At 35.8% G+C, this 17,587-nt stretch overlaps 1 protein-coding gene across 1 annotated transcript in view; it reads right to left on the reverse strand.

Moving 5' to 3' along the window:
* Window positions 1–4,313: 4,313 nt before the first annotated feature.
* Gfral (GDNF family receptor alpha like) overlaps window positions 4,314–17,587 on the reverse strand; it is a 43,739-nt gene continuing 30,465 nt past the window's right edge. Inside the window, exons 7-9 of the mRNA XM_036193712.1 lie at window positions 8,017–8,109; window positions 7,496–7,568; window positions 4,314–5,280 (exon numbers count right to left, since the gene is read on the reverse strand). Of these exons, the coding sequence (XP_036049605.1) occupies window positions 5,217–5,280; window positions 7,496–7,568; window positions 8,017–8,109 (230 nt within the window). The 3' untranslated portion in view covers window positions 4,314–5,216. The remainder of the gene's footprint in view (window positions 5,281–7,495; window positions 7,569–8,016; window positions 8,110–17,587) is intronic.

The raw sequence follows: 17,587 nt of genomic DNA on the forward strand, positions 1-17,587 counted from the left end.
TGGGTAAATTATTAGGGGCTTTGGGAAATTAGAATATTATGAAATATTGTAGATCTTTGTTCAATTAACAATTCTTGGTATCTAATGCTGTGACTCTTTGAGGAATTTTTTTCCTGTATTTAGCCACTAGTGGTTTTTTATTTTAATTCTGTAGATAGGGCTGGGTATGTAGCTCAGTTGTAGAATGCTTGATAGCATACACGAGAGTTTGGGCTCAGTTCTCAGGACTGAAAAGAAAACCCAAAGAAAATTTTTGTTAGGATTAAACTATAGTATTTATGTAGAATATGTAGATATATTCTACATATGTATGTATAAATATATATCTATGTAGAAAACTCAATAAACATTAAAAAATGTCAAGAAAGGGTTTCTCTGTGTAGCTTTGGCTGTCCTGGAACTTACTCTGTAGTCTAGGCTGAACTTGAACTCAGAGATCTGCCTGCCTCTGCCAAACAAGTGCTGAGATTAAAGGTGTGCACCACCACTGCCCAGCAACACCTTAAAATATTTTAACGTTGATTTCATTTGCATCTTACTGCCCTAAAGACGCACAGAGTTTCTATCAATAGCATTTTATGGAACATAATAAAGAATATATTATTTCTTTCTTAATCTTTTTAAGAATGTCTATCCACAACATGTGCCAATTTTATTTTAAAACATTTACTTGTGAATCAAAGACTATGCTTAATTTGCACTGAGAGTGTATCCAAAGCAAACTTGAGGTTTAAGAATGGATAATTTACTTCAGATAGTTTCTATAGTTGCTGTTAGATATACAAGCTTTAGAAAATATTTTATCTGATTGTATCTCTGTTATAAATGAAAATAGCAGATCTCTATTACACTCAACATAAAATCATACATTATACTTCATAGATGACATAATTACATAAGCTAGACAGAAAAATTCCATAACATAATGAAATTGTATGTTTATATTTAAGCCTGCCAATCTTCTAAACTAAAACTTCAGGCCTCTGTGATTAAAGGCTTGTGGGAATTTTTATAGACAGTTACTGAAAACAGTGAGCACTACAAACATCTGATTAAGTGTGTACCTATCACGATAGGTTCATCTACAAAGCAGACTGTGGTGACATTCTACTAGCTTATTCTTGGGGTGCAGTCAGTATGATCTGAACAAACATCGATGCCTGAGAGAAGCAATTGGCGAACAACTTGGGAAACTTGTGTATCATGCCTCGTTCAGTTCAGATAGTTCTCACTCCAAGTTCTAAGAAGAGTGGAGATTGAGAGACTGATAGGGATGTGAGAAGAAATGCAGCCGCTGTTCTTTAGATTTTACTTTTGAGTTTTGGAGGCTTACGATTGTGAGTAGTTTAGAAAATAAATAAAAAAGGGTATATTCTATTCACCATTAATTTGTATCAATTTTTATATAAGCGACAATAGTCACTTATATATTTTTTTTATAGAGTGACAAATTTAAAAAAAAAAGACAAACAAGGAAATACAAGTGAGCTGTAGCTTTGTAGTGACCACAAAGTTCCTGATTCACTTCTGCCTTCAATTTTCCCCCAGAGACCATGCTAAGTTGTAGCTGGTAACTGTTAACTCCTCAGGAGATCTTGGGGGAAATTCATGAGAGAACTATAGAGGAAAGCAGACCATGAGTAAGTATGCAGAAGCAGGCAGAAGGAAAAAATCCTATTACTGGACAAGTCAGATGGCTCCTGAGATGGGTTGAATGAGGCCACATATCTGAAAGATTCGTTCCCCAGTTGGTAGAATTGGTTAGGAAGGATTAGGATGTGTGGCCTTGTTGGAGAAAGTGTGTCACTAGGGGCTGGCTTTTAGGCACCGTGGTGGAACTATTGGCATCAAAAGCCTATTTTAATGAATATTTTTAAAACAATCCTCACAACTCCAACTTCCTACAAATACCTAATCCCAAGTTCCTTTCCATTTCAAGTATTATTTATGAAGAACATCAATATTATCATATGACATCTATAATTTCTCTTGTTAGTATCATATGATCATTCCAACCTATTCATTTCTTTGTAATATTTATCAGTTCTCGGAAACTGGCTGATAAACTTTTATTTTTTTAATTGTTTATTTAAAATTATATATGTCTGTACTATACGTTAAGCCTGTTCTTCCTGCCTCTTCCTCCCTTTCCTCTTCCTTCCTCTCCTTTAGTCTTCCTTTCCTTCTGGACTACTTTACTTCTGCTTTCGTTACAGATGCACTTCAGGCCTTCAAATATACAATTCTTGTGCACTTCTTTATTTTTCAACTGTTTGAGGGGATTGTTTAGATCTAATGTGTTCAGAATTGTACCTCCAATTCTTAGTACACTGATTGATACTTAGTATGTTCTCAGTAAATGAGAGTTGAACAAATTAATCACTGCAGATGCTTAATTCTTATTAGTTCAATATTACAGTCCACTTTAGAGATAATTCTTAGACTTTTCCCATCCATTGATTACATTTATTGCTGGTTCACTTATTATTCATTTAGAAATCATCCCTTTGTTTAAAACTTCTTATTGGGTGAATCTTTTCTGGGGAGACTTGAAAATATCTGTTCATCAAGATGGGATACAAAGAACAGACCAAAGAGAGGGTTTGCTGAAAGAAAGAGTTTAGTTAAGGGAATTGCTTACAAGAGTGTGGGTGAGAGTGTGCTTACAGACACATGGGAGGCTTATAGGCAGCTACACTGCTGAGGAAAGAATTCTCCATCCCAGTAATGGTTAAGCATCTATACGCCCTTTGGGAGCAACTTTATAAGCCCCGTCCTCTAGTAACTCCTAACTGTCTACAATTCCCTCCAAAGGGAACTTGTAAGCCACAGCCCCATGACTGAAAATAATGGATCTAATGTTATGCAGGCTTTTGAGAAAGATCTGTTGACAGCCATGCGATGGCAGGCTGAGGGATAGGAATGGAAACTCCAGATGCAGACACCAAGAGTTGCAATTTATTGAGAAAAACAGTGAAGAAATCGTTATAGTGAGATGTAGTGGTCTAGGGAGACACAGAGCAAGGGTCCTTGGCCCAGCGCATAGGAGGCATGTTTCTAAAAGGCATTCCCAAGGACAGAAGAAATGATGGGGTTGACAAGAGAGCCATGATACATAGCATTCATGGTGATTCTTTAGACTTAAAGGGCCTTTGTGTTTCTGACATCTACTCCCTCAATATCTAGGTACCATGTTCTGGAGACAGGTGACTTTAAATTTTCTAAAGTGTTTGATGTTGTGTCTTTCTGCTGTCTTCCTGTCTTGTTGCTCTTCTCATCCGGGAGATAAGATTCTGTCTTAGTAGCAGCACAATGACTCCTAACAATAATCTGCTCTATCCATTGATTATTGTTTTAATTAGCCATAATCAGTGAAGCATCCTGCTGTAGTAGGTGGATAGTGATACAGAGACCCAGAAGCAGACAGTGTACAAAGTGTGCACCTTGGCACTTCACCCCCAAATGGGGTGTCTTCCCATTGAGAAGGGCTCAGGGAACTAGGCAGAAGAGAAGGCCAAAAGGTTATAAGAACCAGAGGGGATGGAGGACACCTAGGGAACCATGTCGTCCAGATTCAGCAGGACTGATCTACATATGAACTTTTGGAAACTGTGATGGCTTGCACAGGACTTGCATAGGTCCAAGCTGGATGGGGCTTCAGTGCTGAGAGGGACAAGAAGACAAAGTTTCCCATCCCTAACCAAGAAGCTCTCTCTTCATGACAACAGTTTGCAATTACAGAAATGAGGGTTTTTTTTCTCATTTTTTTTTCTCTAGTGGGTTTACAAGTCACACTTAAGAGCACACCCCATGCCTAGCAGTAGATGATCAACACAACAGGAAATAATTGGTATTTTTGTAGATTTTTTTAAAAATGTGTGTCTCATATTGCTTGTTTGAGCATTTATTTACCTCACTGGTCTTGTGATTGTAGATTATGGTTTTCAATTTTGTGTTTTTATAGTTTTTATTTCTTACTGTATGTGAATCTATACATGTGTGTTTCCTGGATTTTGTTGGGGAGGGAGTTGTTTGTTTTTATTTGCCTGTTTATTTTCTAAAGATTGAAAGGGGTCATGGCTCACAGGATGGTTGTGACCCACAGGTTGAGAACCACTGCAGTTGGCTGTCCACAATCCTTTGTGGTTATTTGGGATTTACCAAGTCTTACTTGCCTGCTTTCAATTGTAAAATATTGCTTTTTAGTTGCCCTAAATATACAGAGCCAAATGTTAGGTTCAAGTTTAATTTAATGTAGGTACTTCAATTAATAAAAAATGAAACCAAGCAAGAGGAAAACACTTTACCTTCAATTGCAAATGTATCTTTAATTACTAACATGGTGTCCTTGAGTTTTTAAATATTTATGTTTTGTGTAACTAAACAATACAATCTTAAGATTCTGAACAGTGAATGCTGATGTGATTGTATGCATTTGTAAAGTGTATATTCATTAATTGGTAGATATATTTTCAAATACAATTACACTGATGACAAGCCAGAACAAAGTAGCAATGTAGAAAAAAACTATAGAAAATGACAATATAAGTATGGCTTTATTATTACAGAATTTCATGATTAATCAGCAAAGAAAAATTAAATCCATAAAATACATCGTTATTGGAGTGACTTTTCTTTATCACTGTAGTTGCTTTATGTATTTATGGACATTAAGATACCAAACTAAAAATAAAATTCAATATAATTTAAATTATAAAATTCATAAGGTGTCAGTTTTTATTTTTAGAACCAATCATCTAACTAAATATGTTTAATGTTAATGATTTGTTTAATGATTATACACAAAGTAAGAATATGCAAATAACAAATATATTCAGCATTCTCATTAGCATTTCATTTGATCAAGTTAATGGGAAACTATAAAAATGTTCAGAAAATAAAACACTAACTACATTGAATCATATTATGAGAAAAGTTGATAATTGTACTGATACCATTCAAGCAAAAATTCTTTTAGATGGCACTTTTTGTCTCCAAAGGAAATGTTATCAACTAGTTATGACATCACTACAAGTATTTACTCAAATATTTTTTTTAAGAAGAACAGATCTGTGGTGATTATGCTATATTACTGTGCCAGGCATTGTTGTATACAATGACTGAATATCGTCAAATCCATCTTAAATCGTATTGTTGGCAAATGTAATTCTCCATTGGTTTACCACAAAAACTTGGAGTTGATAGTGATCTGTGGCTCACTGAGTGATGACTCCTCCTGCTATTTCAATAGGTGAGGGATCTCTTTTTTTACTTGATATCCTATGGAAAGATAAGAGAAAAAGTTTGTATGTTAGTGTCAGATCATTACAGATGTGCATGCTTATGTTTGGGGATGGAGTCTTTGCTGAGGGACGAGGATAATGAAGTTCCTGAATATAACGTTTCAAGAGTGGAATAGTCTAAGGCCTCTCTGAGGACTACCATATATTTACTATGGTTTCCAAATAACCATATTTAATGGCCTATTTTTAAGTATGTGAGTTTAAAACTACAAATTTCTTGAAAATTTATTTTAAGACAGGCTATTTCAATTTAGTGTGACTTCATAAAACACATGTGAAGCTCTTCATAGTGACTAAGTATCAGCAGTAGTTAGACAGGCTGCTGGGTGCATATGACTGAAATCTCTTAGGAGTATTCTCTAATTCTGTTTTGGGGGCAGGTGGAAGAGGCTTTGTGGTTGATGATACGTGTTTTTTCTGTTCTGTTCATAAAAAAATTAATTTCATTTTTGCCATGTTCTTAATTCTGGGTCTGATTACAGAACACAGCAAATTTTAAATTATGTGGGAAATAATTTTTACTTATTAATATGAATAATTTATCTTAAATATATTACAGCTAAGTCTGTGACTCAGTGGTATAGCTCTTGCCTTAGCATGCACTAGTCTACTTAAGTTCAATACTCAGTACTGCAGAAAAACTCAAAACAAATCAATAAAATATATACTAGAGTAATTCAAGATTTTGTGTTTAATAATAACAACACTCTATCTTTTAGAAAAAGAATTGTGCATTTTTGTTCAAACAAAGAAGAAATATAATTATAGCTAATTCATGGGGAACTCCACTGCATTGTCTATCTGTGGTATATTTTTGTATGTGAGGACTCACGAGCCCATTTAGCCAATGTGAACTTTGTATGATGTGTGTCAATAACAAATAATGATCAAGAACCATCTCTCTATGTGTTTTGTTGGGTTAGCAAACTGTGTTCCTTCAAAACAGTGTGATTGTTATAGAATATCCAGGCAAGCAGAATAACTGAGCAGTGCTTCCAAATATTTAAACCATGTAAAGGAAAGTCAATTAGGTGCACATTTCTTCCCTTAGAAATTGATTTTTAATTATTTGGACTTCAAAAAATATATTGGAACCATAGAATATCTTCTTAGACAATGTTTAAGGTCTTGGAGCAGTTTGTTTTGGTAGATGTTAAACTAAATGTTTAGAAAATGTTAAATGCTTAGAAGAGTTGAAACCAAGAAGTAGATATATTTTTTTAAATCATTGTTGCATTTAAAAATAAATGAATTTGAGTGTCCTTAGGCAAAGCATCCATTCCATTTGCCATGTACATGGCCCCCTGCTATGGCTGTTTACCTCCTCACTTTTTTTTTTTTACTTTATCCTGCCTGGTTGCCAAGTCCAGTAATTAGGTTTTTTAGCTTGCTTCTGAGAAAGCAATATGTGTACATTTACTGTGCAGTTGATTGAGCAAACTTTCAAATGTCAAAGAGAAACACATAAAGATTATTGATATACAAATTAAATATACACTTGCATTCATGTTTAATAATAAGCAAATGAGCATGATACTTTTTTCTTTTTATTTATTCTATCATATAATACATCCCAACTGCATCCTCTCCCAGTTGTTCTTTTAAATTAAAAGTAAGCAAGTTATCTATTGTCAGCACATAAGTTAAGATATTTTCAAATTCAGAGATTTAGAAATATAGAAATTGGCATATTCTGGCAATGAAAGCAGCAAAGGAAAATTATTTGCAAAGAATACATAATATCAGATGGTGGCGCTTTTTTTATTGATATGACATGAGGCCTCATTGACTATGTCTTTCAATAAATATATATTAAAACTTGAACAAAACTTGTCAATATATAGGAAGCTACAGTGATGAATAGGTCTTCAGATAAATGTAACTAAATTAGACAATACGTGCCTTATGTGAGTTGGTCATTTTTCTAAATAACATGACCTGGAAACAGCACAGTTTAGTTTGCTGCAGGAAAACCTAGGTGAAAAACTGATAAACATTTTAATTGGAAGGAACCTATAATCCATCTGTACCTGTAAATTCTTCATGAAATCAATCCCCTGTGGTCATTCCCCTTACATGTGAAGTCTAAATAATGTTTCCATAGACTGATCCCACGTAAAGCTATACTGAACACCTTCTTTCTCAGGCCCTGGGATTGTCTATTCCCTCCCTTTTGAGTTACGTTTACTTACCTCAGCTTGAGCCTCACCAAGAAAAGAATTGCACAGGTAGCAATCATGCACAGGACAGCATAGACTAGTTCTCCTGGGAAGGAAAGACCAGCAATTCATTGGATGTGCTAATGTGGATGAGGGCGGGGAGCCCAGCAAGCTTCAATCCACCTAAAGAACTGCAGACAGTTAAGGGATGCTGAGAAATGGAAAAATGCTCTTCCCCAGAAAGAGCACATTAACTGGCTATCCAGTGCCAAAATGCCAGTCTTGAAAACACACATACAAGTTGCCTACAAACTGAGATGGTTATATTAGTAATATATGTGCATATACTTATATATGTAACAATAATTAATGAGTAAAGAGGTCATGAATTTGAAAGAGAGCAAAGAGGTGTGTATGGGAAAGTCTGGAGGAAGAAAAAGGAGGGGAGGAATGATGTAATTACATTATGATCTCAAAAAAAAACCTAGAATTTTTTTATTCATTGGATTTTTAGAGACAATAAGCATTATTTTCATAGAGAATTTTTAACTGACCATTGAAGGGAGACTTGAACCCAGTCAGAGTAATTTCCTTTGAATGCTTTCTTTTATGTGAGGAAATGTCTTTGACATTAGGAGTTGGATAATCTGAAAGAAAATAATAAAAATTATACTGAATATTTAAGACTTATACTTTGGCTTTATCAAATCATTATTATTTGTTTCATATTCATAAACGACACCAATTCAGTTCCATGTCACCATTTTCATAAATCCAACGATTTATATGAAAGTGGAAATGCTAAAACTTTAATAGCATGTCTCTGTCATGTTTAATCAGCCAATTTCATTGAGGAATCTTTTTCCTTACAAGCCTTGATTAGAAGAAAAGACCCCACGTTCTAGGATGACTCACTGAACCTTGCCCATGGAGGAGAGACAGGAGAGGGTAGTTTTAGGCTTCCCATTGGATATTGGAGAAGGCTCCTTCTTCACACAAGTGATTATTTCAATGTGTTTTAAAGATATCTTTCCAAAGAACCACTGATAAATGGCTTCCTACAAAGGAAAGTCTCTAGGCATGCTGGTGCCCCTCCACTCAGACCTGAAATCCCCTGCCTTCGTTCTGCAGTCATATCTCTGCGCTCTCACCAGTGTGAAGACCTTCCGTTTCTATCACTGAGACTGGCTTTTACCTTCCAGAAGGGCTACTGCTGCCTCCTCTGGAGACTTAGTTGTCTTGGGCATTTCTGAGAAATTCAGTCCTTTTAGATGCTGCTTGCCTTACTACTCTAAAGGGCATGCTTCTTTGTGGCCAGGTCAAAAACTGTATTTTCCTGCTGTGTATATTATTTTCAGTGACTTTTACCCTTCAAGAAAATAAAATCCTGATGATTAATTAATGGATTTATTATAGCTGATTAATCACACGTAGCATCAGCTGAATTCAACAGAAAGAAGAATGCAGAATGAAATAGCATGCAAGCAAATTTGTTTGGTGACTCAGGTCAGATTGGAAGCATTTAAGAAATGGAATGAAGGAAAGCCTCCACATAGGAAAGCTTGGCTGTCCTCTATTATAGATTGTTTCATGAATTCCCAGACCTAGAAATGTATAGTTACAGTTCATCAAAACTGGGAAATTTATACCCAAAGATATCCAAGGGTAAGGCTCCGAGAAAGAAGGTGGACTAGAAGGTATAGTACGGAAGCTTGCAGCCAATCTCTGCTCCATACAGCCTATTGCCATATAAGTTCCACGTTACTAATCATCAGTACATTGGGAAATCCAGGAACAGAAATTTCTGGGTGGATCAGGAAGAAGCCCAAATAAGAAAAAAAAATCATAAAGAAATGATTTGGCATTAGAAACTTATTTTCAGGAACTCTAATCTCTAATTCATTTAAAACATTTTTAGTTCATACTATGTTTCATCTCCAGGTCTCATTAATTGAAAAATATACTCTGTCAAAAATGAATAGGTGTACAATTTGGGCATTTTCTAGTTTTGTGCTTATGAAACACATTTTGTTATTTGTGTTATTGCCTTGAGCCATTTATACTAATGATTCTTGAGGAGAAGGCTTAATTTTATTCTACTTGTACATACAGGCTTTCTGTAAAATAAGTGATAATGCAATTATATCTAATACATAATAATATGAAGAACAAATGACCCTTTTTAATTTTATGGTATTTTGGTAGTTTTAGGCATTATCATGGACTTGTATCAAAATAATTATGTGAACAAATATTAAAAAAGAAATATTAAAAAAGAAAAACCCAAGGTAGATGACTTCTGAGGTTGACTGATTTTCATATGTACATTAGTTTCATTCACATATAACCATGCATACACACAAAAGCACATTTAAGCGCAATTAAAACTAGACTATTGCAGCTGCCAATGGTGTCATATTTAAGGGGATTCTGTTTGAAACATGTCAATTATATGTTAAATTATATTGTGTAGAGAATCTTTTCAGGGCTTTGAAGTTTTACATTTCATCAAAGAGATGAGACAGTAAGTGGTATGTTGTAAAATACAGTGCCTTATTTTTTCTAACCATACAACATACAGAAGTTTAGTTTTGGGTACAGGAAATAAAATCTGTGCATTGATTAAAAAAGATAAAATATGCAGCATTTCAGTAACAGTGTAATATTGCTTATGAGTTGTAAACAGCAAAAAACACATGTGATAAGTGAGAGAGAAAATTTGTGCAATCCAGATATCAATTTAGAAGAAGAATTAAATTCTTTAATGTGTGTGTGTGTGTGTGTGTGTGTGTGTGTGTGTGTGTGTGTGTGAACATATGTCACAGCACATATGTGGAGATAAGAACACTGTACAGCCAGTACTCTCCTTCCAACTTTATGTGGATTACGGGGATCAAACTCTGGTCATCAGGACTACACAGCAAGTGCTATCACATGCTGAGCCATATAGTGGCCCTTAAAGAGTGAGTAGTTGAGAACTTGAAAAAGAATATCTGCCTATATCCCAAAGCATTGTCCTGAAAGGCCTATGATCCCTTTAGGTAAATCACTTTATTTTAAAATACCGGGCTCCGAGCATTTAAAGTCTCCAACCTAAGTCACTTCCATGTCTCATGCACACTTACAGAGATTGGCAGCTGTAATATGGAACTGGAAAAACTTTAGTACATTTGTATTACTAACTTTTCAGCAGGAGAAAATGAGTCCATTGACTTTAGAGAACCAGAAGCGTGGACTGTCAGTTTTTAGAGACTTTCCCATAGGTTCCTCCCTAGAACATGTTTAATTATGCTCATAAAGGGCATTTTATACAAAGAAAAGTATTAAAGTTTTAGAGAAAAAATCACAATCATTTAGAACCACATTGTGGTTGTTCACAAATACTTTAGGTTGTCTCACAAGATATTAGCTTCTTTGTAAATATGTGTTTTCTAACTATTCTTTAATAAGACTACAAATATATATTAATAATTATAAATAAAAATAAGATAAGCACTATAGATAACAGGGTTCATGAGGAGAGACCAGTTATTGGTGTCTTGCATTGGCCTTAGGATCTCCTGCTATTTTGGTAAATGTTTGGATTGGACTAATTTTTATTTTGCTTTAAGTCTGTATCTGGTTTATCATTCTACTAAATTAAGGTAATACTTTCTAGCTAATAATGAAAATTAAGCAAGGCAGAGCATGTAGCATAAAGTAGAAGCCATGCTTTTTTCTTCTTTAGACAAGTATGTTTTGATAGTAGTTACACTTTAGCATTCATTATGGAATATTTAAATATGAAGATTCATACATCCTATCATTCCAGGCTTTGATTTAATGGTTCAAAAATGAATTGGACATAAAATACTATGTAGTTACAATTCTGGAAATATCTCCTGATGCTCTAGGACAGTCAAAATAGAGAAGGGTGAAAACATATGGTGAAAGAAAGCAATTCTGCCAAGGTGGATGAGAGAACTCTTACAAGGTCCCATCCCGGCATGAAGAACTACGGACATGAACTACGACTGAGAGCTGAAGAATCAGTCTGCTTCAGGAGGATCCAGTCGAAAGTGGTCAGTCCTAAACATATATAATATGAGGGGTACTAAATAAAATCAATAAGTTGTATTTATAAATATATATGTATAAATAAATAACAATAATAATAATTCAAGAGTAAGAAGCAATGGATTTAAGGAGTAGGGGGACATGGGAAGATTGGAGGGAAGGAGGGAGAGGGGCAATGATAAACATGCAACATTAAAATCGGAATGTCCCCCCAAATAAAATAACAACAAAAGAGGAATTGTCATAAGCCATGTGAACCTCTCATTGTGGTAAGCTAGTGAAACTGGAATTCTTAATAAGAGAGAGGGGCTAGGGGAGGGCCAGGGAGGGAGGAAGTCTGGGTTTATGTTTATTGGATATAGGAGTCAAAAAAAGTGATTGGTAGAGAAACGTAACCGGACGTCGGGACAGTAAGAGCTAAGCCAGCACTGGATCAGTAGAAGGCACCCCGTTGAAAGTGCTGTTGAGCTAGGTACCTGGCAGCATTTAAAGAATAAAAACGATTAAAAGCAACAATATGTCCATTGTCGGACAGGAGTGCTGGAATGGAACAGTGAGAGGAACTGACGGGATCAAAGCAGGCACCGAGAAGTGTTGGAAGTAGCTATTAAGGCTGTAGACATATACTTGGTGTATTTTTTCAAGGTAATAACTACCACATGTAGCATAAACAAAATACTCCTATAAGGTTGAGGCTGTCTGTTGCACTAGGAGAACAGTAACTGAAGATGAGGGGACGGAATCATGGCAACCTGGGTACTTACAACACCACCAGCCCAGTCTTCATTTGCAGAACCCCATAACATGTTGCAGTGGGGCAGGATAGCCAATTGCTCCTTGAAGGCAAGCCTTGTCCACTGGTTTATGTGGCCTTTCCCTTGTCAGAGTATCTTGCCTCCCAACTAAAGTAGACACAACTAGAAACTAGTGAGCTCTAGGGTCTTATGTGACTGTGTTGTTCTGAAAGTCCCCAACACATGCTTCTGGGGAGTTTACCTCCACCAAACCCAAGTGCTGGTGCAACAACAGAATATAAACCCAACTTTTATAAACTCAAAGAATTTTGATAGTGGGGGAAAGTTTAGGCAGCCTTGGTGGTAACGGAAAACAAAGGCAAACAACAAAACAAAGAACACCTGGCCCCTAAGGAGAGGAAGCAGAAAGGAAGGAGAGGAAGAGAAACCGTGGCATAGCGGCACACTGTTTAGAGATCACTAAGAACTCGCATAGGTCGTGAGGCAAGTTTATACCATTCCACGCTATTTTATCTAGTTTGAAAGCTGATTGGTTGATGGCAACGAGTGAGGATAATAAACGCTATTTGAGCACTTGTACAGTTTACAAGGCAGTGAAGTGATTTTTTAATATTCTTGCAATGCTCTTAATGTCGTAGGGATTTTGATGGGCTCATGAAAAGAACTCCAACAGAAAGTCTGGAAAACCTGATACCAATGGAAGATAAACTATTTGACATTACTAGTGAATTCCTAGCAAAGCTTTACTTGTTGCTTACTGGCCTCATCAAAGAGGCTTAATTTGTCTAAGTACCAAACATCCTTTTCTATATATGTTCTCTGTTTTAGATAATATCCCAGAGTGTAGGTGCCTGAGCAGTATCTATGTAGGTGCCCACATATGGTGTTTTATGGGATGAGTCTGATGCTATTATGTTCCTGTCACATGAATACTTGGCTTTTAAGCCAGAAATAGACACACTCATAATAAATGGCTTTTATGACTTCACATACACAGTCCTGATGCGCAGAAAGTATAGAGGAAAGATTGCTTATTTTATGCAGGCTTGGCATGAACTTCATCCCCAATTACAGGCAATAAGGGGGCTGGATGAAGCCAATGAAAGCATAGGCTGGAAAATGGAAAAGATAACACAATGCCTTCACATAATAAAGACTGCTATTGTTCACATTGTAACAATATTGTTTTGGTTTTGTTTTTTTCTTATTTCCCTCCATGATGTTAAATGTTTCTGTCCTCTATAGTGATGCCAAAATGTGAGCTGTCTCACTCATCAGTGGCAACTCTTTAATCTTCCTTTTTTTGGCATAACCACACAGCCAAGGTAGTCATGGATGATTCATGCATCATTTCATGCTTGGTGGCAGACTTTTCCTTCTTCCCTAAAAACACCTAAGCCTTTAAGAGCGAAGCGGGAAAAAGTGAAGGTCGGAGACAGCTGTTCTCCTGTTGTTCGTGTTGAGGGTTTGTATATTTCAGGATTTCCAGATTTGAGCCGTGTGAAACATTTTCTGCAAAATAAGAAGCCAAGCCAAATTCACTGGGTTTCAGGTCTGCAGACAAAATGTGAACCAGCTGGATTTGATTGGTAACGTTTGTGAGCAAGGAAACTTAGCGGCAAAAATAAAGCCAGCATTTTCCCAAACTGGAATCGACGTGTCTTTGGGCTATCCCTTCCATCTATCTTCTCTGGAGAGAACTTTGAATTTTGATAGGACCTCAAATAAAATGTGCCAGATAATTCCATAGAGTATCTGTTTGGAATATTTGCCAACAAAAAGAAAAAATATGTGAATGTGTTGTCTCTCATAGTCAAAATTCAGAGGTAAGAAGAAGCAGGGTCTCTATGTAACCTGTATTCAAGTTGCTGAAAGCATGCCTTCTATGAATGTACTTTCAAAAGTAAAAACTAAGAGACATGCTCACATTGACTTAAATCCACAAACATTCACAGCAAAATCTGGCAATAGTGACATATAATGGTAAACTTATTGGATTTGCTGATGGCAAAACTTTACCCCATATTCTATGTAAGTTTAGATGGAAATTACTGCCTTTCTTTCTTTCTTTCTCTCTCTCTCTCTCTCTCTCTCTCTCTCTCTCTCCCTCTCCCTCCCTCCTTCCCTCTCTTCCTTCCTTTCTTTCTTTTTTCTTTTTTACTTTCTTTCTCTCTTTGTCCCCCAGAGATAGAGTTTCTTTGTGTAGCCTTGGCTGTCCTAGAACTAGCTCTTTAGGCCAGATTGGCCTTGAAATCACAGAGATCCATCTGCCTCTGCCTCTTGAGTGCTGGGATTAAAGGTGTGCACCACCACTGCCAGGCTTACTGTGTTTCTTATAAAGACATATGCAATGTAGATTTAAGCATACAATAAAAGCAAACAAGCATGTTCTATTATGAGATAGGGCAAAATATTTACAATGATTTTAATAGTTTTAAAAACAAAACAATAAAAGATAATCTGAGCTAGAGAAGATTTGTTTTAGTCCAAATTTCAATTCAGTTATCTAAAAGAATGAGTACTTTTACACAGGTAAAGAAAGAAATGATGTAATTTTTCTTAAATTTTGATCCTTCCTTTGGAAGGAAATACTCTTGCATTTTGTCTATTGTGGAGCTCCAATGCAGATGATAGATGCCAGAACCATAGTATCTCATCAAGCTGCAAGAGTCACCATGGCAATTATGACAGTCAAATCTCTCATGTTGTATTTTGGGTGTGTAAACATGTAATATTAGTTAGCAATTCTCATCCAAGCCAATTTTACAATGGGAAGCATATATTATACATAATTTATTTACCTTACTATATCATAGTACATCATCAGAGAGCATCAGGGTAAGAACTCAAGGCAGGAACTAATGCAGAGGCCATGGATGAGTACTAAGTAAGGAGTACTGGGCTTACTCAAGGATTACTCAGACTACTTTGTTATACCTCCCAGAACCAACTGCCAAGGGGTGGCAACCAACCACAGTGATCTGGATTTGGCCACATCAATTATCAATCTATAAAATGCCTTAAATGCTGCAGGCTAGTTCTATGATGATATTTTCTTGATTAAGATTCTGTATTTAGCCAGCACTGAAAGACACTTCATTCTGATTACAGGAATGATCAACTAAGAAAACATTACAATCCTAAACATGTATGCATTGAACTTAGAGTTATATGATATCATAGATCAAATGAAATTGACAGACATCTAAAGAACATTTTACCTAAATATTACACAATGTACATTCTTCTCAGGAGTCCATAGAAATTTCTATAAAATATATCCCATACTGGAATATAAAACAAATCAGAAAACAGAAAAATATTGAAGTAACTACAAGAATCTTCCCTGACCATGATTTAGTTAACTCAAAATCAATAGCAAAGGTATTTAGAAATTACACAAACTCAGGGTGATTAAATAACACACTAAAGAAAGATGAATGAAGAAATAAAAAAGGAAAACATTTTAAATTCCCAGAAATAAATGAAAATAAAACACAAGATGCCAGAACCTGTGGGACACACTGAAAACAGTCCTACAAGGGAACTTTATTGCACTAAGCACCTACATTAAAAATTCAAATGGAGCACAAAGAGATACCTTAAAGCTGCACCTCATAAGCTTAAAAAAAATCAATAATAAACCTAAAACCAGTAGATAGGAAGATATAAAACCAGGGCAAAAAATTTAATGAAGTAGAAACAAAATCAACAAACAAAAACAATTCAAAGGATCAATGAAATTAAGAGCTAGTCCTATGAAAAGATAAAAGATTGATAGCCTCTTAGCCAAATTAACCAAAACAAAGGAAGGAAAGATTTAAATTAATAAATTATAGATTGGTAGGGGAGCACTATAACAGGCACCAACTAGAACCATGAGAGAATAGAATACTTAGGATTTGAAAACATATACTTAGTTAAGTTGAAAATCCTAAAAGAAATCGATAGATTTCTGGACACATCTAAACCATCAAAATTAAGCCAAGAAGAGATCAACAACTTAAACAGACCATAATAAATAAGGAGATAGAAACAGCAATAAAAAGCTTTCAGACTGTAGAAAAAGTCCAGGTCCAGATGGCTTTATAGCAGAATTCTCAACATAATTCCCAAATTATTAAAAAATTAGAAGGGAAAGGATCACTTCTAAACTTCTATACAGCTGCCCTTACTCTAATTCACAGCCAGGTGAAGATACAACAAAGAAATAGAATAAACCAGTATCTCTGATGAGTATACATGCAACATATTTTTTAAAAAATGTGCAAACTGTGTTATGGAATATTATTTTAACTATGTAAAGATGTATTACATTTGTTTATGCTGCTAAATATTACTTTAGCTGTGTAAAGGTGTCTTATAATTGTTTATGCTGTCTTTGTTAATGATGTAAAGATGTGTTACATTTTTTTATGCTGTATTTGTTTTATTATGTAAAGATGTGTTACATTTGTTTAACCTTCCTGACTAAGGCGCTGATTGGTCTAATAAAAAGCTGAGTGGCCAATAGCTAGGTAGGAGAAGGTTTGGTGGGGCTGGTGGGCAGAGAGAAAAAGTAGGGGGAGAAATCTAGGCTTGAGAGATGAAGAAGGAGGAGAGAATGAGGGAGTAAAAGAGGGACATGCTTGGGGCAAGAAGCCAGGCAGCCAAACATGAGAAGCAGTGAAAGTAAAATATACAGAAGGTAAGAAAGGTAAAAATCCCCAAGACAAAACATAGATCAAGAGAAACAGGTTAGGTGATAAGAGCTAGTGGACGAGCATAGGATAAAGCTGGGCATTCATAACTGATAATTGGTCTCTGTGTCATGAATGGTGAGCTGGTTGGTGGTCCAAAGAAAGAAAGCCTCCTACAAAACTGAATAGAAGAGCATAACAAAAAAGTCATTGTTTTGTTTTGCTTTCATATTGCTGCAATAAACACCATGACCAGAAGAAACCCGGGGAGGAAAAGCTTTATTTCACTTTATGGCTTACAGTTTATTATGATGGGGGAGTCAGGGCAGGAACTTAATGCAAGAACTTAGAGACATGAGCTGAAGCAGAGGTCACGGAAGAAGTCTATTTACTGGCTTATTTCCAATGGATCACTCAGCTTGGTTTTCATACAAGCCAAGACCATCAGCCTATGGTAACTCTGCCTACAGTGGACTGGGCCCTCTTGCGTCAATCATTAATCACGACAATGCCCCACAGACTTACTTACAGGCCAATCTAATGGAGGCATCTTCTCAGTTGAGCTCCCCTCTTCCCAAATGGCTCTAGTTTGTGTCAAGTTGACAAAACTAACCAGCACAGTCACCTTCCCTAAT

This window comes from Onychomys torridus, chromosome 7 (genome assembly GCF_903995425.1).
Source record: "Onychomys torridus chromosome 7, mOncTor1.1, whole genome shotgun sequence".
Classification (NCBI taxonomy): domain Eukaryota; kingdom Metazoa; phylum Chordata; class Mammalia; order Rodentia; family Cricetidae; genus Onychomys; species Onychomys torridus.